Source organism: Myripristis murdjan, chromosome 7 (assembly GCF_902150065.1).
Source record: "Myripristis murdjan chromosome 7, fMyrMur1.1, whole genome shotgun sequence".
Taxonomy (NCBI): Eukaryota; Metazoa; Chordata; class Actinopteri; order Holocentriformes; family Holocentridae; genus Myripristis; species Myripristis murdjan.
Window position 1 is genome coordinate 32,551,445 of NC_043986.1, and position 25,687 is coordinate 32,577,131.

Here is a 25,687-nt window from a genome sequence, read left to right on the forward strand (position 1 = left end):
AGCACTGCTTCAAACTGATGTTCCTCTTTTAGAAACACCCAAACAGCATAACAGCATGCGCTCTCTCTCTCTCTCTGTCTCTCTCTCTTTTTCTCTCCTTTTCCCCTCTCTCCTTCTCAATTACTTCATTACAGGCCTGTCCTAACAAGAGACAATGCTGTGCTGCAGTTGGGGGTGCGGGGTGTGGGGGCTGGCACAATCCATAGTTAAAAAAAAAAAAAAGGTACAATTGTAATTATAATCTGGATGTTACTGAAAGCAATTATTTGTCTCACTTTCCACCGCTACTGCCACTCCGCCCCAAAAGCGATATGAAAGAGTCACAAGGCTTCTCTTGAGGCGAGGCACCAAAGGCAGAAATGGTGATTTTGGATGGATCGGTCAATTTATTCAAATACTTTCTGGAGATTGGAGCTGTTAGAATATTTTGCTACTATAATCTCATAAAATAAGCTGTGCCTGATTGGCATATTTATTTTTTCATGAAATACTGGATACTGGTTTTGGGTATTTGTTAATACTTTGAAATAGGGATGCACAATATTGTTTTTATATATCCAATTTCTGATATGCTGATATTTTCCAGCTCTTTTGCTAACGCCGATACCGCTATATGCACATGTTATTTTTCCACCTTATTACAGAGAACATCAAGTCTCTCCTGTACTGGAGTTAACATTTTATTATGCCTACTCCTTTTGTGAAGGCCCACTGGCAGATGCAGACATAAAATACAGTGCTTTTCAAAATGCACACATTTCACTGGGCAAAATAAGAAAACTACTTCAACTTAGGTAAAACATGTCATATTTACTTTTAATGTAACATTTTCTTTCAAACACAGCTGTAAGATTCATCCAGCTGAAACAGGCTTGGATGATGCTCCTCCTGAGATGACCCTGATAACAGCCACAACCAGGGCAGATTTGACCTGTTTCACATGTTATACTGGCAAAAATTTTCATTTTGGGCCAATACCAATATTTATTTTAAAGCTGATATCGTCTGATACCGATTACATGCTGATATTATTGTGCATTCGTACTTTGACTGGTCGGCGCAGGCATACAACTAGGAGGCAGCATTGCTAGTTTTTCCAGTATCTAAAATTTTGTTTTGCTGGAATGAAAGTATTTTTTCCATATGCACCTGTGGTACCTCATGTTAACCACTTAAGCCAAGGTAAGATGATGGATGGATGTGGGATGGACGTTGTTTGCGCTGCACATTGAGCCACTAGCCAGGCATGTTGATGGATGTTGTGCGTTTTTCATCATTTTCTCTGGTAATTGATTATTATGCTGGTAATGATGCACACGCGGTACATCCAGTGCAGTCTAGGATTGAGATGCGTGATGGATATTTCTGTCCTGTAAGTCTTTGCGCCGAGGCACCGAACGTAACCGCATGGACCGCTAGCCCGTGAGATCCAGCTGGAAGGCAGTTATGTAACGCTTCCGAGCCAAATGAGACCCGACGGAAAATTCTCACACATTTACATTCCTGACTTCCCACAACATCCTCCTATATACAGTAACTAGAAAACTTTCATAATCCACATCACAGTGGCCCTATAGAATACACCTGCTGGGTCTTAATTATGAAAACTCCACATATCAACTTTTCTTTTCTTTTCTTTCCTTTTCTTTTCTCTCCCTCTTTTATTTTTTTAATGTTGCCAGTGTTGTACAAGCCTGTGGTTCTTGCACCAGCCAAATCCTCCCAGGGGAGACACTCTCAGGTCTTAAGTGGAGCGCTTTCAGATGTTTAACATGGCTGTTTTCCCACAGAGGACAAACACCCATCTGAAAACACTTGAGATGAGAGCAGAGGCTTTGCTGGAGATATGTTTACTGTTTGAGGGGGACGGCGCGGGGAGGGGAACATTTGGGGGAATACAAAGAGAGATTGGAGGGGTTAGGAAACAAAGGAGGGAAGAGAAAAGGAAAAAAGAGAAACTGTATGGGTACAACAGCATATAGTGGCTGTTGCTTGTAAGTGAGAGAATGAACGACAATGATTACAAGAGGAGTGTAGATAGTAGACATTAGCCAGAGGAAGAGAGAGGGATTGTCAGTCAGCAGAGAGAAGACATAAAATGAGGAGAATAGCAGCAATGGTGTATGTGGGCTGTACAGTAACCAGGCAGGTTGGGCTGCTGCTGCATTTAAAAAAACCAAAGCTCAATTGATATGCTAATTGGATTGAGAAGAAGTGGGTGGATACGGAGACGGGTTTAAACGGTTAGAGGGACTGAAAGAGAGAATGGCGGAGGAAGAGAGACAGAAAGGGAGAGTGGGAGTGAGAGATGTGAAAGGAGGGAATGGGCAGATAGGTATAGGAGGGGGAAAAGATTGGAACGAGACGAGAGGTGAGCTCAGCATGGCCCAGTGCTCAGGGTTAGCGGGTTTGCAGTCAATCATGGAGCACTTGTCAAAGAACAGCACATTAGGCGGCAGCTGCCTGGGAAACAGCAGTCACTGTGCTGCAGCGTGCTCTCAGAGAGGGCCCATTGCCTCATGAAACACTTGTTTCCAATTTGCTTATTGCATTAGAGTGTGGATCAGACACATAAATAAATAACTATATATATATATATATATATATATATATATCACTGGCTGGAAAAGGCTGTACTGAAAGACAGCACACAAGCACTGATCATGGCAGCACAAGATCAGGCACAAGATCCATAGGGTCCAGGTTCTACCATACCAGGCAGGATCCCAGGTGCAGGCTGTGATGCCCCTGAGACAGAACAGTACATCACAGCAGGGTGCAAGATGCTGGCAGGTACAGCGTTCATGGAGCACCATAACCAAGTGACTGCCATAGCGTACAGGAACATCTGCTTGGAATTGGGGCTGGAAGTCCCAGGGTCAAGACCCTGTGGGACTTCCAGATCCAGACGGATAAGCTGGAGGTGGCTGATCATTCAGACGTCGTGCTGGTCGACAAACAGCAGAAGAAGAGAGTAGTGATAGATATAGCAATCCCGAACGACAGCGGCATCAGGAAGAAGGAACACGAGAAGCTCAAAAACATACCAAGGGCTGAGAGAGGAGCTAGAGGAGATGTGGGGAGTGAAGGCAGCAGTGGTGCCGGTGGTAATCAGAGCTCCTGGGGCTGTGACCCCCAAACTGGGAGAGTGGCTCCAGCAGATTCCAGGAACAAGATGTGAGATCTCTGTCCAGAGGAACGCAGTCCTCAGAACAGCCAAGATACTGAGCAGAACCCTCAGGCTCCCAGGCCTCTGGGAGAGGACCCGAGCTTGAAGGAGACACAACCATATGTACATTTTTTTGGCATTTCTACTTTATTTGACAGTCACAGTACCGAGAGACAGGAAAGGGGAGAGAGAGGGGATGACATGCAGCAAAGTGTCCTGAAGTTGGATTCAGGACTCAGCCTTAACAAGTGGTTCACACTCTTATCCAGTGAGCTTCCAGGGCGTGGGCTGCATACTTTTGTCCGAACCCGAACACGACAAACATTCTGCTTTTTGTGTCCAAACCTGACCCGAGCCTGAGATTTTTTTCATCCTCCATAGCTAGGTTACGTTTACCGCATGAAATAGCCTCTGTGTTTTACTTCAGTGTTGTCACGTAAACTCCAGCATTATACAGAAAGTTGCCCAGTACAGACAGTAGGTCCATCATTTTTATTTATTTACACTAGAATTTCACAAAAATAACCCAGATATGAGCCAACCCGACCAGAACTCAAGCATAATTTCTAACTTTTTCTATTTTTTTCCCTCTGTTTTTGAAGTATATTTGAGGAGGTGTATTTGCTCATGGTTGATATACAATGTATGGCTATAAATATGACTATCTTTATGCTAGAAGGGAAAAACCAGCATCAATAACAGACTAATATCAACCCGTCTGATGCATCGCTCCAGCTTTGTGGTTTTTGCACAGAAAATCTCTTAGGAAGGTGTCCAGGCTTGTCATCTTGTCTTAAGTGGCTATAAGCGCCAGAATAGCATGGAAAGTAGTGCAAGAGCTGTGGAAGAGTGCCACTTGACCACTGATTGTCAGTCAGTCTCATCAGGGTGCAGGACTGCGGGAGGAGGAGGAGATGCTGGAGCCAGGAGAAAGGCATCCCATGAAGCCACACTGCTGGTGTCCTGGGGTTAGTGTGAAGGGATAATTGGGACGAGCTGCCACTGAGTCTCTGAGAGCCTCATAAAAGATCCATATAGGAGATGCACTCATTTTTTTTTTTACTAAAATATGTATCTTGGTATTTCATTTTAGGAATCGGGTAATAGAGCAAGGGATAAGGTGTTAAAAACACTTCCAGTGGGCATCGTAGAGCACTAAAACTGGGCTAAACAGTGGAATGAACAGTGGTCAATGGGACTAAATATTGGGCCGGGCAACAATGACAGTAATAGTCCAGTTAATGCTAAATGGGGCTAAACGCTAAATCATTTAGGTAAATCATTGACAGCCATATACTCCACTCTGTTTAAAGTTTTTTTTTTTTGGCATTTCTGCTGTATTTGACAGTCACAGTAGAGATAGACAGGAAAGGCAGGGGAGAGAGAGGGAATGACGTGTAGCAAAGGACCTGAGGTCGGATTCGAACCCCGGTCGCTGCGATCGGGACTAAAGGCCGGATTATGCTTCTGCGTAAGCAGAGCGTACGGGGTTTGTGCGAAGCTTACAGGGGTTGTGCGACCACCACAGAGCCTTGCCGCGCACCTCCGAAAAATTGTAACTACGCAGACCCCATGTAGCCCCCAACGCAGGCCCCACACTTACAACAAGAGCTGTGATTGGTCCGCCGAGCTACAGCATTTCCGGCATTTCGCCCCTCCGGAGTCACGTCCTATTGTTGTGCCGGCAGCGTCATTTTTAAAAGAACTGCTGTTGTGATTGCATCTCGACTCGTCGGTTGATTTCAATTTGTTTGGAAAGTTTGGATCATGCTGGATCTGGATCTACTGCTGCTCCTTTTAAAAATGGCGCTGCCGGCACAACAACAGGAAGAGCAGCGACCATACGCCACAGGGTCTAGTAGGTCTACAGAAAAAAAACGCACCCCATAGAGTTGTGGCGGAGAATTGCTTAGCATTTAATGCAGAGGTATGTGGACATGGTGGACATGGAGCGTGCTCATGGTGCGCGCTCTTAACCGGTGAGCCACCAGGGTGCCCCTACGCCACTCTGTTTATCAAGTGCTCATTACTGCCCCTGATGGACAAAACTCTGTACTGCAGTCTTTTTCTGTCAGACAGCAGCCAGTGGCCGTGGCTCAGCTGTCTCTCTCTACATTCTTTGGTAGAGCCTATTTATTACAAAAAATGGATTTGGTAGTTTCAGTGTCATACAAACTGCTTTGATGGATGTGATGTACACTTCAGATTTCGAGTTCCTTTGTCATTGTTGTAAAATGAAATTGTGTTTGCAATTCCTGAGATGCTTGAAAAACAAAAATGAATAGAAACAGATAATACATTATATCCTAAGCAATATAGATGTGTTATACTTGAAGTGAGCAACAAAATAATGTCTAATTTGCATTGTCTGATGTAATTTAAGTGATTGCACATTGTTTGTACAGTGGGTAACACTGGTTATCAATGGGATTGACTTGAATTGATTCTAATGTTTATTATTATTTTTGTTGTTGTTTTTGTCAGTTTTAATAATAATAATAATGATGATAATTATTATCATTTTTTTGTCCCTTCATTTTTTCTTGTTTCTTTTCTTCTCCATTCAGGGCCATTGTGGCTACGAGTAGTTAGGCAGGACCTATTAACATATGGGTCATATTCATCCACCAAGCCTCGCTCCATCTCCTCCATGTCTAAGCCTGTGGTGCACATCGCTTTGGTTTATTAATAGAAAACAATGAGCACGCTGCATGATTGCTACATATCCATTGTCTCTCCGACTTTGATGTCTCACTTGCCTGCGTCTTACATCATGCAAGAACACATTCTGGACTGAAATCTTCCTCTCTGGAGTCCATGTGTCTCTGACAGTGTTAGAGTGCCTCGACACAGAGGTTATATGAAGTTTGTCTTTATTTTTGGTCCACATGATCTACAGTGAAATACCACATCCTGCCTGCGTTGGCATAGCATTTTGAGATGGATGAAACTCCAAATAATCGCTTAATTATTAGGTTATTGCAGCAGCAAAATAATAGGATGCAGCAGTTACAAAATCTGAATAGGAAATAGGTAGAATACAGACAAGAGTATAGCAAATTTAAAATTTTAACGGGATGAAAAGTTTGATATTATTTTACTTTGAACCTGTTCTGTAGGACAGTAGTGGTGCTCTCTTCCTCTCATTGTTACTGAGTGCTGGATACTGGCTGGATGCTCCAAATGCTAACTGTTAGCCTCCTGCCATTGAGCTGGACTTCCCCTCAGCTAACAGTCTTCAAAATGTCGGCCTTCCGGTAGCACTGTTTTCTTGTGTGGTCTTATCTCTCTGTGTTGTTCCTTAGCTGCAGTGGTGTCTGGCAGGTGCCTGAAAGATAAGTCTATGTGAAACATGGTAAATTGTTACATAATCAGTGCTTCTGTTTGATGATGTCTACCACAATTTTTACTGTCAAAATGCCATAAAAATTTTGACCATAAAAAACACTGAGGCCATTTTTTTTGGTGCATCCAACCAGTATCCAGCAGTCTGAGCAGTCACAACTGATATAATATCAAGTTTTTCAAAATGGGTGATATATCCCTTTAAAAACACATGTAGCTTGCAATCTTAATCACAATGGGAATCTGAAGAAAGCAGCTGTGCTTTGAATGATATTTCATGTTTGAGTGGTAACTCTCAAATCATTTCCTTCTCACTGATCTCCAGAAGCAGCCAGGATCAGAGGGCACAGCGAGGACGGTTGTCATCCAGGAAAGGAGGCTCCATGTCGGGATCCACAACGGCTGGTGTTTCCTGGAGAAGCCCCAGGTGGTGGTGCTGGAGCCCGAGGCCTCGGGGTTCAGGGCCCGGTCAGGAAGCACCTCCAACAAAAGCAGGCTAGCCAAGGACAGGTGAGTAGAGCACATTTGCGTGTAAACAGTGTGGGCATTAGACTTTGGATTGCACCAGAGCTGGTGAGGCTTAACTCTGTTGACAGATGGAAAAAAAAACCCAAAAAAAAACATCTGCAAAAAGTTTCTCAAGAATGCTTATTTTCATGGTATTTCATCACCGTCTCCAGGCATTGGTCCTTTTGCTGATAGGCAAGCGACTGAAAGTTTAGCCAGTAAAGTCAGCAAAAACAGTGTTCTTTAAAAAGCCGGTTGGGTATGGATTTCATTTATGTATCATATTTATTGGGAGATATCTGGACAAAGTGAAATATGCAGACTGGCATTTTTTCTTTGCTTTCTATTCTCTCTCTTTCAGCTTCACTCTCTCCTACTCATCACGATTTCTGAATATATTCTGTGCCCTCTGTCCTTTGCCCTCGCCATCACACTCAGTTGGTTTAGAGCAGTTATGTATAAAACTGGCTGTAATTCCTAAATGGTTAGTGCCATATTTTTGTTCAACCCCTTAAACTAAAGCTGAAAGTCTGCACTTCAGTCACGTGTTGATTACTCCATTTCAAATCCACTGTGGTGGTGCACAATGGCAAAATCAGGAATATTGTGTCACTGTCCAAATACGTATGGGCACAAACTGTGTGTACAAGAATGTAAACAAGAAGTTTTCCTTTTTCTTTCTGTTTCTTCCTGATGTGGATGTCAGCACTCTTGCTTTCTGTCAACACACAGGTCAAGTGCAACCAGCACACCAGTACAGAACAAAATCCTATGACCTGCAATATCACAATGGGAAAAAAAAAAATGTCTTTATTACATTCAGCTGTCTCAATAAAGAACTAATGGAGCATGGGTTAGACTGTAATACAGTCTTTTATTAAAAATTGGATTTTGTACAGTCAGTGTCATCCATCTGAGCTATAATGGATATCATGTGGTTATGATGGAAGGTAGACCTTTTCTCTTGTCTGTTCTTTCCTCATGGGCTGGATGTCAGCAGTGTTAATTTAAGTCAACACACGGGTCAGGTGTAATTGTTACACCACAGCAGAACAAAAACCTTTCACCTGTAATAGTGGTCTACATTTTTAGCAAAGTAGTATGTGGTGTGAATTATATCTTGGCGACCATTTGTTGTTACAGGGCGTGTCGACATCTAATAAAACGTCCAGTCCAGGCAGGTCAATTAATTAACAACGACTTTAAAGGGGTACTTCACCCATTTTGAAAAATGTCATGTTATGTTTCTCACTCGCCGGCCCCGCAGTTTCCTCAATGTCATCCAACACAACTAAAAGAAATTTGTGTAAAATGTTGATATTTCTTATGTTTTAATCAGCTAAAAAAACAGCCTGAGGTCCCCAAAGAAACGCAGATGCATACAAAATGTGTCCAAGATATTGAAAACATATCATAATATTTGAGATGTTAAACACTGAATAGCGTTACTTTGACTCCAGAGGTAAGAGGGTTAAAAACAATCGCCTTAATCTGTTCAAATTGTTCAAAAATAAAGTTTGAGTTTGATGATGTGTAGCAGAAGACAAATGTTGACCATATTCAAAAATAGCTGGCAAGAGGAAGATAGCACCACTGCTGCCCTACATGACAGCAAGGGGAAGTGAAGTAATATAACATTTTTCAGAATGGGTGAACCATCCCTTTAATTTGTGCAAATGACAAAGTCACAAGGATGTTGGAGGACAGCAGAGAATCATGGACTGAATTAAAGAACACAACCAAGCAACTTCAAAACAAGACACATAATTATAGCTATGGCTTTTGCTTTTGTATAATCTGGCAAACTGAGTATGACTCTCCTATTCCAACTGCAAATAAAGTCTATGAACTAGAAGGCACTCGGTAGAGAGCAAGAAAGAGGATATGAAAACACAGACTTCTCCCGGTTCGCCATAGGAGGTAAACACACATTTACATTTAATATGGTGCAACCTTGCGTTTACATTTTTTACATCTCTTTTGGAGCATCCCATTGACCTTGCTCAAAGAACAAATATGTCAGATAACGCCCCCCACACCCCAACCTCATAATTTACACAGCATCCCCCAGCCTGTGCTTTACAAACCTGTCCTCATAAACCAGCCTTGCTATTGCGATGTGTGTTTTTACTTCATAGCCAATCAAGGAGATATGGCTCCTGCTGCCTTTGCCCCTGGGTTTTATTGAAAACACTGTGACACCCAGCGTTAACCCTGTCAAACTGAATCTGCTCATGTGCGGTCAGCAGACTCTCTGCCTTAGATCAGCAGTAAAAGCATGGATTGGATGACTTTAGCACATCAAAAGCGAGGCAGACAGTATGTCAAGCAAAGGCAGGTTTTTGGCGTGAATGGGTTGTAGGGTATGAGGGGCTTTGGGAGGCGAGGTCACTGCTTGGCCCGGGGATGCTTCAGTGAGGCTGTGTGGATAAACCTGGAGGTACAGTGGGAGCAGTTTACAAGACAGATAGGTTTTTGGTACATTTTATACTAGTGTATCTATATGTTATAATTTAGTCAATAATAAAGCTAATACCAAAATCATGTGAGCAAAGTAAGTTGCCTTTCTGCATTTATCACAAAAGTTTACCTCTGGGAAGTTTACCTATCAGCCCCTTAAACCAGACATTTCAGCTAGAAAGCTGTTCTCCAACCAAAAAAAAGCAAAATGACAAAGCGATAATGTTTTTTCCAGTGTTCAGCATGGTGATTTATTACCTCTATACCAGACGTTTGTCTTGGATCTCTGCTCTCATTAGCTAGCTTACTCAACTATTGCAAAAGTGGGACTTAATTGTTTGTGTCAATTCCTGGCCACAGGATCTCAAAGTATGTGTGTCTCTTTGGGAGAGGATACTTTCTGCCAACTTTTTTGCAGTTCCTACTGGTTTCTACTTTATGCTGCCAATACATGACAAAGATGAATTTATACCCCTTTAAGTGATCTGCATCTGCAAAGTGGTATCTGTATCAATAAGCATAACTTAGGCCAAGTCCATAGCTTGGAACAGTCACAAAGTCAAACTAATTTGACTCACAAAACAGGTCTGACCAAAAAATGATTGGAGCAATCAGTGTCTATTGAGGGACTACAGGCATGGTTTAGGTGATGCCCACTTGGGAAGCCAAAGTGCACTGAAGTGAGAAACACAAACAACAGGACAGCAACGCAGACTTTCTGTACAGCGACAGTAAGAAACATATACCAACAAGCTGGCATAATGCTTGCCAGTTTGTTTGTCCACTTTCACTGTAACAGTTGCTGAGTTGCTGCCGTGTGCTGTATGACGTTTGTTGGATTGGTAATTGGTCATGATTGACAGATGGTTGATCCAATCGCCTGCCACGTATTTTTGTAAATGCCTGTTGCTGCCACTCCTTTCTCCTAGTGGTTTGAATCCGGCAGTGCCCAGACTGTGTTTCATGTAGACAACAGCGTTAATGAAATCATACTAATCTGGAGAAATTTGAAAATGGTGGCTTCATGTCAAATTGTTTTCTATCCATTCTAGCATTTTAGTGTTTCATGTTCAAGTTTTTGAAAAGTTGGCCATCCACACCAAAAATACTTCAATTTCTTCAATAGACATGTACAGAGTAATACTTGTATTACTTCCTCCACCGTATCAACTGTTTTGGTTCCAGCCAGGATCACATGACAATCATAATTTATACATCATACACCACTAACCCCTCCATTTTACCTGTTTTTGCTGCTACACCACAATGCCAAACTGGCATTTTCAAATTAGTCCACTTGGGAGAACGTTTTGGAAAAGCTCAATTTTTGGTGGACAGAAGCACTGTTCTGATGTGGACGGAAGGGCAAAACTGAGAAATAAAGAAGCGTCTTCAGATTTCTCAGGATTAGTGTGGACTTTGCATTCATTTTCTTGAACCTCAGGCCTCAAACACAGACAATCACCACTACAAGCTGACCTGAGGTCAACAGGACCTGGTTCATTGTCTAATAAAGACGTTGGGCTGGGTAGCTTTTTCAGGCAAAAATACACAGTGTGCATGTAGGCTGTGTATTTTATTTCTGACATAAGCCTAAGTATATGCACCTACACAGTGGGGGCTGCAGAGTGCTCCTTTTTAAGCTACTTGAACTGAACAAGTGTCAGCTTAGGGTCAGGTTCAGCTAGGCCTTTACAGGGCTCTAATTACCACAGTTTTCATGACTGCAATTGTGAAACATACTCAGTTGACTGAGTGTATTTCTTCATAGATTAAGTAAAACTACAAATACAATAAAAGAAACCCATGCAGAGCATATATGTATGCAGGCATGTGCACACCACATATTTTAAGCTTTAGTCCACATTCTAATACATTACAATGTTCTGCAGATGTCTCTTCCCTTAATGATGTCCATCCCCTGGGGTTTGGAGAATTGTGGTTGTGCTGGACTGCTACCTGCAAAATACATAATTGGTTGAAAGCATAATGGCCTGCATAGACTGAGGACTTCCACAGTAGTTGGCACCAGTGACATGTGTTTTATATTCTTCCACAGATCCGTAATTGACAGGCTGTCTGCATGTCCTTAAAAAGTTTAAAAATGTCTTAGATTCAGTTTTGTAAATATTAGTCCTTAAAAGTCATTGAGTAGTTTAAAATTTCTATTTATGTGTTGTTTTCTAACTTAACATCTTATCAGATTTCATTTATCCATCTTTTATTTTCTTTTGGTCCAAATTAGCAAAAGCCTACAGCCTCAAAGTCAACATTTCTGATGTTACAAAACTCTAGACCTAGCACTGAGCCTTATACTGTTTTTATGCTGACGTGCTGCACTTAATCTGTTGTTGCCTGTTGTAGATTAACCTAACACACTTTTCCACTCTCACATGCTACATTTACATGCACACAAGAAACTTTAGCATCTGACAAAAAAAAAAAAAAAAAAAATCCACCAAACTCTTTGGACTTACCTGTCCCAAGTTTTGTTTAAAAAAAAAAAAAAAAAAAAAACAATCCTGCATTTATTCCAGCAGCAGCTTGCTATATTATTGCAACATATTCTCATTCCCAGGTTGTTCAACCCTGCAGCTTTGTCACGCCTCTTTCATGCCTGATATCAACGCCTAAGGCACCCTTTAGTGTCAAGATGAGATGTGTCAGGCGTTTTCACCAAATATGATCACTTTCTTGTAATTTAGTTTGAAGTATATTATGTTTTTGTCAAAGTTGGTGTTGAAAAGGTATTTAAAAGCATTCAAGTTAACTCTCTAGACGCCCTGAATTCAGTCAGTCTGCTAGTTGATATACTTTGCCGTTTATACTGAGAGGTGCCATTCTTGTCAGTGCAAGGGCAAGCAGGGTCACATACACTGTAGCTGATTGACTGGGATGTTTTTGCTTGTTTGCTGTACAGTCGCATACAGTAGCTCTGTGGAGGACCTCTGAGTTACAGGAATAGTCATATCAAACTCCAAACGCCTACTTGCGAACAAATGGGAGACAGATGACAACTGATCCCTCTTGTCAGCGCGCATCTGAATTGAAGTGTGCAGCGTTTGCCACTTGTGTGAGATGCTACCACATATGGTAATTATGTTTGCGATTATGTAGGCGTGTTGAAAACAAGCTTGAAAACATGCACACACACACACACACATTAACCAACGATCAGAACACCTCCGCGCTCAATTACCATATTATATGAATAACCATAATCATCATCCAAATAATACCTAACATTATATTGCCTGTGGTTGGTTAAGCATCTGAGAGCTTCGGAAAAACGCAGCCTGGTATGATGACATATGTGTAGGCAATAATTATGCTCTTTGCCTGCTTTTGGTTGGTGCTGGTGAAAGCCGACAGCCTGTCTTGCTTGTGCTGCGCTTGGTGTTTTTTTTTTTTTTTTTTTCAGACAGCAGAGAGAGGAAGAGAGAGAAAATGGAAAAAAAAAAAAAAAAAAAAAAAAAAAACAACTGAAGTGCTCGCTTGTGCCATTCTCCAGGGGGAGTCCGTGAAGCGAAAAAAGAAAAGGCACTCGGGCCGACCTTGTGACACGCCAGCGCTCCACAGTATGCTCCCGCCTATGGTGTATGCAAACTGTGAATGACGAATACCAAGTGTGCTGTTGCATTGCTCACACAGGAGGCCAGCGCTCGCCAGGGAAGATTTAGCAATCGAGTGCAAATCCTCCAACACACTCTGGATCACACTGGCACAGACATACAGTAGTGTTTTGTTTTGGGTTTTTTTCTTTGCTTCTCAGAAAAGCCACTAAAATAGGAAAGAAGGTGATCGGGTACTTCTTAGTGCAGTAAAGGTGCTACACTTGAGGGAGACGGACTGCTTGTAGGTATTTCTGGAACGGAGACTTTGGGTTGCAAAACTTTTCTTCCCCTCCAACATTGTCTGAGATTTGTTCACTCTACTTTTGTGTTTTATCTTACTTTTGTGTACTCCCCAGCTGCTTCGCCTCCTATTTTGCTTATTTCCTCCTGTCCTCGTCTCCAGCTCAGTGTAGCAGTGCAAAAAACACTATAGAACTGTATTGTTGCATAATGCATTGTTATTGATTGTCGAGTATTGTTGTTTGTTGCAATACTGTACTGATTCAGCAGCACTTTGTGGTGATATGTAGCATTTCTACACTACATTTATATATATATGATCTATATTTTAGTGCATTGTGCTTATTCTGTTTTAACAAATTGGAATGGGAATTTTGAATTAACTCTGAGACTGTTTTATTTCACCCTCTGAACAAAATTTACTTTTTTTTTTTTTTTTTTTTTTTTTTTTTTTTTTACTTTTGTTTTCTTTGTTATTTATACTATTTTAGTAGACTAAATGATGGGCAATACACCAACAATCCTATTAGACTCAATGGGAAAACAAACTGAACAACAATGAACCGGGGTTAGACAACAGTCCATTGTCCCAGGGCATGCTGGGTAGCTCCGTCCATCTATCCCCAACCCACTACAAAAATATACATTTCCAACTGCTCTAATTTCATAAATTCAACAATATAACCATGCTATATTCAACATTTTCCTGTCACTGCGGCTGTCTCAGTCAAACTGTATTTTGGAGTAACGTAAGTGCCACAAGATGGCGGTGGTCATTTTCCACAACACAGTCCTGCAAATATTTCGCAGTAAAGGTCTTGTTAATAAAAGAAGGGATTCTTGTCACAAAAATGCCATCTTTTAATTTGGAACAGATGCAGGAAGTGTTGAGTTTGTATTAATGGCATATGGAAGCGGGTCAGAAAAAAGGAGTTTTGTACTAACATATAAGCAAATATACTTATCAGATGCAGAGAATTAGAGAAAAGGGCCTCTCTCAAATAAAAGCCTGCCTCCAATAAAGGCTGGTGCCCTCTGCAGTTGAGATAAATAAAGGCCCTGACCACTATTTTAGGAAATATGGTAATTTTGTGGTAGTTTTCTTGTAATTAAATTTTACATATAATTGTAATAATTATAAATTTAGCTTTCATGCATTTCTTTTACTTTTTCCTAAACCTTTATTGATTTGGGTTTGCAGTTCAGTTTATCAATGAGTTTATTGGGGTAACTGGTTATGAGAAACAGTGTTGCCAAAGCAAAATAACAAATGTACATATTCAGAAAAACTGTGGTGAGATGATCAGTTGTTTGACTTAAAACAGCCATACAATAGCACATAATCATCAGTATCATCAGAGTGTTTGCCCTCTCTTAGCTTCTTTCTTGTGTTCCTCTTTCTTGGCACACCCCTCATTCCTCCTGTGTGTGTGTGTGCATGCATGTGTTTGTGTGTGTGTGTGTGTGTGTGTGTGTGTTTCCTTAGCCTGGCAGTGGCATCCCTCCCTCAGGTCTTGGGGCTTCGCAGCAGCCTGGAGCTGAGGTTGACCAATGACAAGGCTTTGGCCATTATCTTCCAGCTGGAGTACGTCTTCTCTGCTCCGATTGGCCGAGAGACCACAGTAAGAGAGACACACACACAAACACACACACATACACATGCGCCAAACCTCAACCCTAAACTAACCTTAAATATCTTTACATGTAAGCATTTTTATACCACAAACTCCACTGAAATCCAGGATGATAAAAATAATATAATAAATGCATCCTTGTGCTGAGTCCAAAATGTTTACGCAGAAACAGATTAAAAGTGAAACAGAAATTTAGCAAAACCTGCGCCCATTCTAGTACATCTGGTTCACTGGATTTACTTTCTAGATCCTCCAGATCACCGGATCTACTTTCTCATTCAAATGGTTATATTATGAAAATTCAGCAGTCAGAGCTCAAAAACAGTTAGACCACCGCTTCCTTATTTGAAACTCTTTGAGTTAGATTTGTATATTTGTAGTTAGAACTATGTTTTTTTAGAGCCACACAATACCACACACACAATATCTTTGTTTAAAATATGTATTTACAATATGCAGTATTTTTTTCCATATAAAATTTGGTGGTGGCCGCCTTAGTTAAATTTTGTGCCATGAAATTCACAATTAAACACATTACTATAGGAATACTATAGAAATATACTTTAGAAATATTACAGGCAAACATCTATGTGAATGTCTACATTTTAGTTGTTTTGTATCCATGAGCTGTAACTGAAAATTGCTGCATATGGAACAAGGAGACCTGCAAAAAGTGAATGAGTCTTTCTTGTCCGCGTCCAAGCTTGTTTGCAGATGGTTTGCACATGTGTGTTAGGGCTGATTGAAATCAAACTTGACAGCTAACAAAACAAGCTTAAAGGAGGGGAAAAAATACAATAGTAGCATTAGAGATCAGAGTATGTGGGAGGCACACTGAGAATATTTAAACAGAAATTCTACCTTTAGACCTTTGGTTATTCTTGCACTGAAATGCATCATCGATCGGTGATGTTCAGTGCGTTTTGCGGAGTTGGTTTTGTGTTGGCATTTTCTACATTTCCCAGAATGCCTTTCAAAAACGTGCCTGAAGTTTTTGCCTTTGGTCTGTGCAGAGGTGGATCTAGACAAATATTCATGGGGGGGCCTAAAGGGTGGTATGGACATTTTACAGGGTAGATAGATAGACAGACAGATAAAGAAAGAGAGAAGGAAATAAAGAAGCCATCATTTTTGCTAATGAGCAAACACCAGAAACTGTTGGAATCCAGACCCACTAACCTGACACAGTTGTGATTATTCTAAGCTCCTCAGAGTGTAAAAGTCAAAATGAGTGTATTCTGGTTGTATCAGTGTTTATCTTTCTATCACTGGTGAAATCGCTCTGAAAAATGGGAGGAATGGGACCTGCTGCTGTGGTTATGCCACATTCACCTGCACTCAGACAGTGGATTTTCAGTCTTGTAAATATTCAACCAGCAACAACCTGCCCCTGGGCCTGTGGGCTTTACCTGTAGCTGGATAGAGCAAAAGTGAAAACAGATTCACAGATAGCCACAGATGCCGAACAGTATAAGGTGGCTGTTTCAACCAAAAAATTCAAATATGAACCTGGAGGGATGTGGGAAATATGTTGTGAAATTTTGAATCTTGTGAAAACACCCCCTCATGATCTGCAAAATGTGTTGTTGCCATGTAGTTAAATTGTCACAGGAGAACAACTTGTGGATTGTTGAACTGGAAACATTTGAAGGCTTTTTGAGGACTTGCAGACTTGGTGGTGCCGTGTTGGGAGCTTTGTGTGCGCATAAACACAAGAGGCCACGCTGTAGGCGTCGATGAGCCTCCATATGGCCAAACGTGTAGGTAAGCTGTAAGAAGCAAGCTGCAAGGCCATCTCAATACGCCCAGACTGATTCTGTTCTCCGCTTCTGTCCTCCAAACCCACACTTCCATCCTGCCATCCATTCTCTGCTCAGCATTGTTTGCTTGCAGAGGTTGTCTGGCCAAGGATGGCTTCTGTAATTTCCTCAGGGAGACAAAGGCAGGAGATGGAGTGAGTGATACTCTGAGGACAAGGAACATGTGGGTGAGGGGACAGAGGTGGGATGGAGGGAGGATGGCAGTGCAGGTGTGTGCATTTGAGAGGGTGTGTGTTTGTCATTCTTCCTCTGTCCTTCCATCTCCAAGGCGTTGGTTGAGTGTCAAGATTTAATGTGGACATGGGTTGAGTTGAACTGTTGGAGACCCTGGAGTCTATGATCGTCTCAATAATATTAATATTAATAATATTCTTTTTTTTAATTAGGGAATTATTTTGTCAATTTCTTTTAATTTTCCTGCAGTTTTATTCTGCTTTAGTTGTAAGTTATATTTAAATAATAATTAATTAATGTATATTAATTATATATGTAATGTAACATAACTTTCTCAATTTTGTTTTGTTATTTTTATTCATTTTTCCCATGGTCCTTTTTACTAATTATGTCCTGATTTTGTCTTTTAATACTTTTTTAAAATCCTTTTTTGTAATTTCCTTGGATTTTTTTAGGGTCATTTATTGACCTTTTTTTAAAAAAAAAAAAAAAAAAAAAGTTACAATTTTTATTGTAATTTAGTGGTAATTTTCTGGTCGTTCATTATTTCTTGTCACAATAAATCTGATTTCTATCCAGCATCACTGATTTGATATTAAATTTTAATAATAATATATTTTTAGATTTTTTTACCATATTTTTTGCTAATTATATCATAATTTTCTTTGTTTTTTCTTTGTTTTTTCTAGTGTTAAAGTAATTTTTTTTTGGCAAATTGTTCATCAACTTTTTCTCCAGTTTTTTTTTTTTTTTTTTTTTGGAAAGAAATCAAGTGAATTTCCTCAGGTTTCAAAGGCTTAATTTTGAGCTTTGCAGCTTCAATCCAAAAAAAAAAAAAAGAAAAAAATCCCACAGTTGAGCTCTAACGACGTCCTCTAATGCCTTACCTCTATACGTATCAGTCACATACACAAGTCGCTGGCAGTTGTAGCCAAGCTGTGAAACGACCCGAGCCAAATGTCAGCATTTCCACAGCTTGATAAGGAAGGCAGTCCTCTGGGGACGCAATCAAAAGTGATAAAACACTAATACGCACACTTAATTAAATTCAAACCTTTTTTTCATTCCAAGGTTCCCAAAGTAAAAGGGTGGGAGTGCTTTGCATGCAAGAAAAGGACATTCTTTACAACACGGGCATAAATATAGAAAGAAGGGCTTTTAATGCGAGAAAATGGCAGAGGAAGAGAGATACAAGCCGGCAGAATCAACACATCCCCGGGGAAGACATTTTCCAAATTCAACCTGCACCACTTACAGCCAGCGATGGCACGGTAAAGAGCAGAAACATCTCACTAATTATGTGTGTGGGCAGGCCTTCGCCACTTAACGTATGCCGAGGCTGGAGCGGCTTTGCGTGCCTGTGTGTTGTCCCTTTTCCACAAGAAGGGGTTACAAGATCACTAATTAAAAGCAGCAGAAAACAAGCAGCCACAGGGTCATCATGCTCCATGGACCATTTGCGTTTTGTGTGCTAATTCATTCATTCTTACCAATCCAACTGTTACTGTAAATAGCTGTTTTGTTGTTTTGCTTTTTCACTAAAACAACACTGATTATTCTACATGATTTGCAAAGAAAAATTGGAACTCTGTGTTGAATTTGATACCAATTTAGACTTTGTCGTTTGACTTAAGCTTACTGCATTTCAGTCTTAGTTACATTTTAGTCATTTTATTAGTTTTACTCTAATTTTTGGCCACAAAACTTAAATGGTTTTCGCTGATGCAAACAATATTCTACTAACTTACTTTCACATTTTCTTCTCTGTAAATCCATCATTATATTATTTGCCAGTGACCTTCATACACAGATCGATCTGCTTTCCTCATTATAGCTTGGTGTGTTTTGTATCTTGCTTTTGTTTTTGTACTTAATACCAAATGTAAAGTTTGTCCAGATATCTCTTCCCTTCCAAACTGAGGTCAGGAGCTGTTTCCATTCATCTGTTCCTATCATTTTTACCTAATTTATTTGTTGTTTTATTTGTTTATTTGTTTATTTATTGATTAATACTTTTGACGTAGTTTTAGTCAGCAAAATTAACACAAGTGAATATGATGGAGAAAATGATTGGTGTAGGTAATTGATCAGTTTTTTTTACAAAATAAATGGATCCCATTTTACATCATATCTCACTTGAGTGACAGCTCAACCTTGTGGGTAATTTTCATCATGATCATTTAATTTTAGATATATAATTATAATATTCTGAATATACTTTTCTTGTATTTTTTATTTTAATTTTATTTTTTCCCCCTTAATTTTACAATCATTTCTTGCTATTGTCATTTTCTTTATTATCATTATTATTATTATTTTTAAACAAATTTCCTGGTATTTTTTTTGCTGATCAGCTTATCGACTTTTTGCTATGTTTTTGCTCAAAATACAGTGACTGAAATCTGACAGCTGTTAAATCGGTGACTGCATCATCCCAGTTCAAAAACTATGAGAGTAACCAAAGAAAAAGAAAAAGGAAAAAAAAAAAGACCACACCCCACTTCATCACCTTTGCCTTCTCTGGCATGAAGGTTTGATTAGGCGAGAGTAATTTTGCAGGTGGGAAGTGAGACACTAATTGCTGTCTGTGTGTGCGCATGTGTTTGTGTGTGTGTGTAGAGGGTATATTTAGAGCTTGGTGAAGCAGGGTGTCATGATGTGTCTTGCGTATTGAGTAATGAGGGTTAGAGGAGGATGCTGCCTCCTGTGGACCACCCAGCCAGCCACCTATCACAGCCCGGGCAGGCCTGCATGCTGGAGAAGAAGCCTCTGTGTCTGGGGCTATCCAGGAGGAGGAAGGGAGCAAAGGGGGCGTCGTACTCCTCTTTTCACCGTGTCAGAGCTGTCAAAGATGTGATGCTTTTGAGGTGTTATGTCTGTGTTGTGCTGAGGTGTGCCTTCAGGGCAGGCAGCTGTACACTGTCAACAGTACTTCACACCCCTTGACATTCTTCCCCCGTGATCCACAAACGTGAAGGTTTCGTGTCTCATCGCTGCCGCACCCACTTCCAAGGCATTTTATCCCCTGAAGAACAACAGAGTGACGCCAGCGCCATCACTTAACCCTGCTAAAATCAATCCAGTTGCATTGACTGGAATTTGACCCACTGCTTTTGCTGCAGTTTAATAGCGCTTCTGGCACTTGTTTTAACAGGGTTCCCATGCATCCTGGAAAACATGGAAAATCATAGGCTGGTTTTACAGTCATAAAGAACACCTGGAAAATCTGAAAAACTGATAAAATGCCCTGGATATATTAGTGAGATCCTAAGATTACATATTGCAACCTTTTCCTCAGTGCGCATTGCACATATTTAGCCACCGATGCCCAGGCTCAGCACCCGTTCATACCTAGCTATCAATGTCACATATATGGAAACCTAAATGGGCCAAAAACACATGAAACCAACATGTGTTGTTGATGTGTTCATTCTTTTTACACAGAAACATGTTGTACAATAAACCAGCGGATCTCAGCCTGAGGTCGGGGGACCCTTGAGAAGGTTACCTTGGGGCCCCCAGAAAAATGGGGAATATTTTAATTTCTAAAAGGTAGATTGCCCTGCACAGCTCAGAACTTCACATTGGTGCTGGTGGTGTCAGGAAAGAAGTCCATAATAGAAAGAAGGGTTTCCACCGCTAATACTCTACTAATATTTTAATTTCTCCATTATTTCAATGACCAGATGTTATCCCAGTGAGAGAATGTGTAAAAATAAATATTCTATTCATAGATTTCACACTCTTCACTGTTAACATGCCAGTCTACAGTATACTCTGCTCTGGAATAACTAAATCTTACCAGACAGGGATGCCTGGGACTACATCTGATCAAATACAGGTTTGCCTGATGTGTATCAATTTGGGTGTCCTTGAAACCAAAAGGGTTGAGAACTACTGCGATAAACAAATATTGTGATCACAATTTCTAATTTGAGATGTTAATTTTGGAGCTATTAGGCCACTTGGTCCAATTTTGAATCAGTCTAAGATGACTATCTGTGAGCAGCAGCTAATATGGACATGCATGTGTCTTTGAAAAATCCTGGAAAATGATTTCCTGAAATGGGTCGGATACCTGTTCAACTTTTGAGCTCTGCATCTGTTCCGGTGCCTTTCATTCAAAAAAAACTGGTTTGAATGCCACTTTTGACATATCAGTTCCTCTGCAACAAGCAACGTGTACATTGTGAAGAAAAACCTTGAAGGCTCTCACTACAGTGGGGACAATGGCATTGGGGTCCCACATGAAAAGTCAAAAACATGTCATTTGCCAAAATGTGACAATGTAAAGACACTTTTTACAAGTTGCATGTTAAACCAACTCACACTCTTGCGAATGAATACTCTTTCTATCAAGAGCTCTTATTGTCAACAAATTTGTTTATTTAAAACAGTTCCCTTGTTTGACCATGTGGCTTTGTGAAGTCCTGTGAAATCAGAATTAAATGATATTCTAACTGGTATTGAATAGGTCTTAGAAAGTCTTAATTACAGATACCCTGTATGTGGAATAATAGTATATCACTAGCCTATATTATTATTATTGTTTTTTTATCTTTGTCTCATGGGGGTGTTTTGTGTTAATTTATTACTTCACAGAATAGATCATTCCTCTGGGAACTGCTTCATGCATCTTTGAAAAAAAAAATAGTAATGACAAACCAGACTTAAGTATTAGGATTTTTGTGTTAAATAGCAAAGGATGGAGACTTTGATGCCCTAAAATAGCGGAGCTCTCATCAACCTGCCTTGCTTTTTCATCATGCCCTTTTGGCTGAGTGCCTACAGCGCCACTAGATGGTGCTGTGTAGTGCAGCTTGAGGCACTTCTTTATAAGGGCTGTGCTTGCAGGGGTGGAGGGCAAGTATATGCAATCTGACTTGCTGTTGTTCTTTCCTCTGATTAAATAGAATTATGTCTTTTGATGTATTCTGAGGGGGCTAAGGTGGGTGAAAAGGAGTAAAACAATTTTGCTGAAATCCCTTCACTCTCAAAACATTAACACCGCAAGATCCAGAGCCAAGCACTCGGTGCTCTGAGACTGCCTACATCTCTCATCGTCTGTATTGAAAAGCCAGCCTGCCTCTCACTGTAAGAGAAAGAAAGAAAGAAAGATGACCTCCTTTTTATAAAATTGCATCGCCCTCATTGCTTTTACTTACGAAGAAAGAGAATTGTGCAGCTCCGTTGATGTACTTTTTATTTTTTATTGCAGTTATGGGTTGCTCTTTCTGTCTTTTGTCTCTCTCTGTGGAGTGTGGACTTGCTCTCTGAGAGCATTTGAGCTTTTGATCTTCGTCTCCACCAGCAGTCAGAGTGCATGGAGATAGGATTCAAGTGAAGGAGGCGAGGGAGAGGAGAGGAACTGAGAGTTAAATGTGATTGGCTCTTCTTCCGGGGTGGCTGGGGTTGACGAACTTAAAACAACCAACTTTGCCTGCAGTCAAATAGATCAAATGCCCACTCTCTGCCGCTCCCTCTCTTCCTCTGTCTCATATTCCTTCCTTCGTCCATTTTTCATTTCTTTCTTTTGCTCTCCGTCTCTCTCCCCACCATCATCAAGGAGGGAAGCCGCGGTCTTACTCAGCATTCCTCTTAAGTGCCTGGGCCTTGATGGGCTTTACACGCAAGGGAACTGTGTCCTTCCTCCATGTCTACTCCACCCCCACCCCCCCTTCGCCACATTTCTTCTCTGCCTATCGAAGAAGAAACCCCGAGAACCCAAATAAGGAAAAGAAAGGCAAGGTGAAAGTACATTTGAGAGCTGCAATGATTCTCCCCATACACTGGCATGCTCGGTAATTAAAGAAGCCCAAAATATTAAGACGATTGTAGACTTAATTTGTGCTTCTGCCACCATATTATCAGTATAATTGCTCCTTTAACTAGTCTAGTGTTTTGTGATATGAAATACTGCAGTCATTGGCCATGATAGGGTAATGAGGTGACCAGATGTTTGGGACCAAATGACAGTGATTTGCTGATAAATACTAAACACAGTAGATTTTCCAGACAGAAATGATACTCCCTAGTAACCCAGGAGCCTGTGGACAGCATTTTGAAGTGCTCTGTTTCACCCTCTGAACCCAATTTCTTCTCTTTTTTCTTTTTCTCTCTTTTTGGCAGGGAATTTTGTTGGTAATTATGTTTTTTGGATGAGGCTGGGGTAATGTTATTATTTATTTATTTATTTATGTATTTATTTGTTAATTTTTGAGCTAAGTTTTTGCTTTTTTGTACTTCATTGCTAATACCAGTGCAGAGGTGGGGTCCTAGGGACATTCCAGTTGGGACAAAGCATCAAATCAGGGGACTGTCCACTGAAAATGGGGATGTCTGGTCATCCTATGAAGTATAATATTACAGTTTGAGACATAAATATGGCTCAGTCCTCACTGAATATTAAGCTTTTTTAAAAAAGCATTTTAATGTTGAATTCTACTCATATCATACTGCAGCACAGTAATGACCCATTCTTTATAAAAGTCAGTGCTCTTATCAACAGCATGGATGAGAATAAACAATTCTGTGGAAGAAACATTTTAACTGTTTCAACTGTTCATCTTCCAGCTGCTCTAAGCATTCTTATCTCTTTCATGTGAAGTGAAAAAATGATATCCCTCGTAGCGCATCATGCTGTCAGTTACCCACTCAAAGGTAGAAGTAGACACTATCTACAGTACATGATTTACTCACCGTGAAAATACTTGGGTCACTGACAACTTACGCGAGGCAGCGACGGCTCCCCTAATTGTGGTCTGTCAACACCAATTTAGCTTGGCTGTAACTCCATCCGAGACATCTTTGCCCCAGCTCTTGCTTTGCGATCGCTTTTTTTTTTTTTTTTTTTTTTTAACCACTGTTAGTCGGGCGCAGTTTATCAATTGAGCCATGTAATACATTCACATAAAGCTTAATGCAAGTAGATGGGGCTTATTGTTGTCTGCCTTCCTCTGCTGACAAGCACTAGCTCATCCCTAATGGAGGGGCTGATCTAGGGGAAATCAAGGCAGGAGGCACCGCCGGCCCATGTGTCTTTTGTCCTTTCGCCAGGAAACAATTTGTTGGAAGGCGTGACAGCTGCAGTCATCCAAAACACTGACACTGGGAATGAGTGACTGCTCATGGGTCACAACCTTGGAAGGAGAGAAGCAGGGGAGATAGATGGGTAGGAGTGAGGAGAAGTAAGGAAAGATACTGTGTTCCATCCAGTCACAAGACCACCGTTACACTCCGGAGAGGGTCTCAGAAGTAAATCCTCGGAACAGTAATTAGCGACTCGCCCGAGCTGTTGCGTGACAGTAAACTTGGCATTGGGGGAAGAGAACGCTGACAGTTTTGACACATGTCCTGCACTGAAATGGCGTCTCCTGTTTGAGAAATGGGGTCAAAGCATGAGCTGTAATGAATGCGTCATCCGCATGGCGCCTTGATTTCACATCACCTTTGACCCTGGCTGGGCTTGGTTGACTGGCACGCTTGATTACTGAGTGTCTGAGGGAGTGGAACTATTAATGCATGACCTTTCTCATTTCCTCCGTAAGCGATTTAAACATATGCACTGATTTGCCCTTTAAAGAGCTTTCATCTGGGTATATGCACACACTGGGCTGAATTTGGCTGCATGCCTATATAAAGCATTCATCTAGATTGAAGAAAACGTGGTCACCCGTTACCAACAATGTCATAGATGTTATACAGGGTATAGTAATATTCTAAAATGTCCCAGCCTACAGTAATATTGTTATCCAGCGCAGTGGTTTTCAAAGTGGGTCCTTGAGGAGCTTCCAGGGGGCCTTCAGCAAAATGAGGAATAGTTTAATTTCCTGTTATTTAATTCACTAGAAGCTGTTACAGTGCAGAAAATGTATGAGGGATCATGTTAACATTTTCTTCTTTCAGATTTAATGTCACCATTTGTCATTGTTCACGCATGACATCTAAACAGTTTACGGCTTTGAAGCTTGAATAGTTTCACTTGATTTTTATGAAAAACATGGCAAGAAGGTGATAAACAGCCAAAAAACACTGCAATTTTTTTTTCAAAAAATAAAGAAAAACAACAAACAAATCAACAAAAATAAACAAACAAGAAAATCACCAGAAATTTTTCAAAATATTATCAGAAAATTCACATAAAAATACATAAGTTAATACATTGGAAATGACCAAAAAAAAAAAAACAAAACAAAAAAAAAACAACAAGAAAACTGTATGTCTAATTATCAATGTGAAGGCATTTATCATTTATAATAGGGCTAGCTGGGGGAAGTCCAGCTCAGTGGCAGGAGGCTAACAGTTAGCATTTGGAGCATCCAGCCAGTATCCAGCACTCAGTAACACTGAGAGGAAGAGAGCACCACTGTCCTACAGAACAGCTAGAAGAGAAGAGGGAAGAGAAGTAATATAAAATTTTTCAAAATGGGTGAACCGTCCCTTTAATTACATTTCAAACAGCCTGAATGCCTACACATGCATTCACTGTTTTAGTTGAGATATTTAGCAATTTTGCTTTCTTAATTGTGTATTTTTTCCTTCCCCTGCCTTAGATTTCATCGCCAAGGGATATAAGATAAGCAGTTTGCAGAATAGAAGCCAATGACATGGCTGGTGACTTGGTTTATTGAAGGTTTGCAGCGTCTGTTCTGTGTCACAGAGACTCTTGTTTGGATTTTAATTGGCTCACAAACAAGAACATGGTGCAAAGATTGGTGTGTGTTT

General features: G+C 40.6%; 1 protein-coding gene across 1 annotated transcript in view; it reads left to right on the forward strand.

The window, feature by feature from the left end:
- Positions 1–25,687, forward strand: part of nphp4 (nephronophthisis 4) — a 235,828-nt gene that overhangs the window by 70,624 nt on the left and 139,517 nt on the right. The window contains exons 7-8 of the mRNA XM_030054965.1: positions 6,840–7,024; positions 14,822–14,957. Of these exons, the coding sequence (XP_029910825.1) occupies positions 6,840–7,024; positions 14,822–14,957 (321 nt within the window). The remainder of the gene's footprint in view (positions 1–6,839; positions 7,025–14,821; positions 14,958–25,687) is intronic.